We start from the raw sequence: 454 nt of genomic DNA, 5'->3' as shown, positions 1-454 counted from the left end.
GCCCCAGCCATGCCAGCCCAGGACAGCTCAGCAGAGGATGGAGATAGCGAGGAGGAGGAGAAGGAGGAGGATGAAGCTGATGAAGACTCCATGGAGGAGCCCTGGGTGCCTGAGGAGGGGACAGGGCAGGGCCTGGCACATCGTCTGCATGAGGAAGGTGGGTGAGGGTCTCTGAGCCCCCAGTCAGGATCTGCTCCAGGGCCTTGACAATTCTCACCCTTCCCTGTCCCCAGGCCTGGCTGGGCCCCTGCAGTGGCTGCAGAACTGCCTGAGGAGGACGGCAGGGGACCGGGAGGAGGATGGTGAGCAGGCAGGGGGTGCGGGGCAGGGGGTGTGGGTTGTGGCAGGGGGGCCAGGGCCAGGCTGACAGGGCTCTTGTCCCAGGCATGTCCCACCCCGTGCCCCTGGTGCCACTCTCGGAGGAGAACGAGGACGCCATGGAGGACCGTCGCTT

The 454-nt window shown here is 66.3% G+C and overlaps 1 protein-coding gene across 1 annotated transcript in view; it reads left to right on the top strand.

Moving 5' to 3' along the window:
- TIMELESS (timeless circadian clock) overlaps positions 1–454 on the top strand; it is a gene marked incomplete at its 5' end in the record, with an annotated part of 5331 nt that overhangs the window by 4176 nt on the left and 701 nt on the right. Inside the window, 2 exons of the mRNA XM_010007927.1 lie at positions 8–157; positions 234–333. Coding sequence (XP_010006229.1) covers positions 8–157; positions 234–333 — 250 coding nt within the window. The remainder of the gene's footprint in view (positions 1–7; positions 158–233; positions 334–454) is intronic.

This window comes from Chaetura pelagica, unplaced genomic scaffold, assembly GCF_000747805.2.
Source record: "Chaetura pelagica isolate M959 unplaced genomic scaffold, ChaPel_1.0 scaffold1970, whole genome shotgun sequence".
NCBI lineage: Eukaryota > Metazoa > Chordata > Aves > Apodiformes > Apodidae > Chaetura > Chaetura pelagica.
Note: the sequence above shows the minus strand (reverse complement) of the source record. Positions and strands in the feature narration are given on the sequence as shown.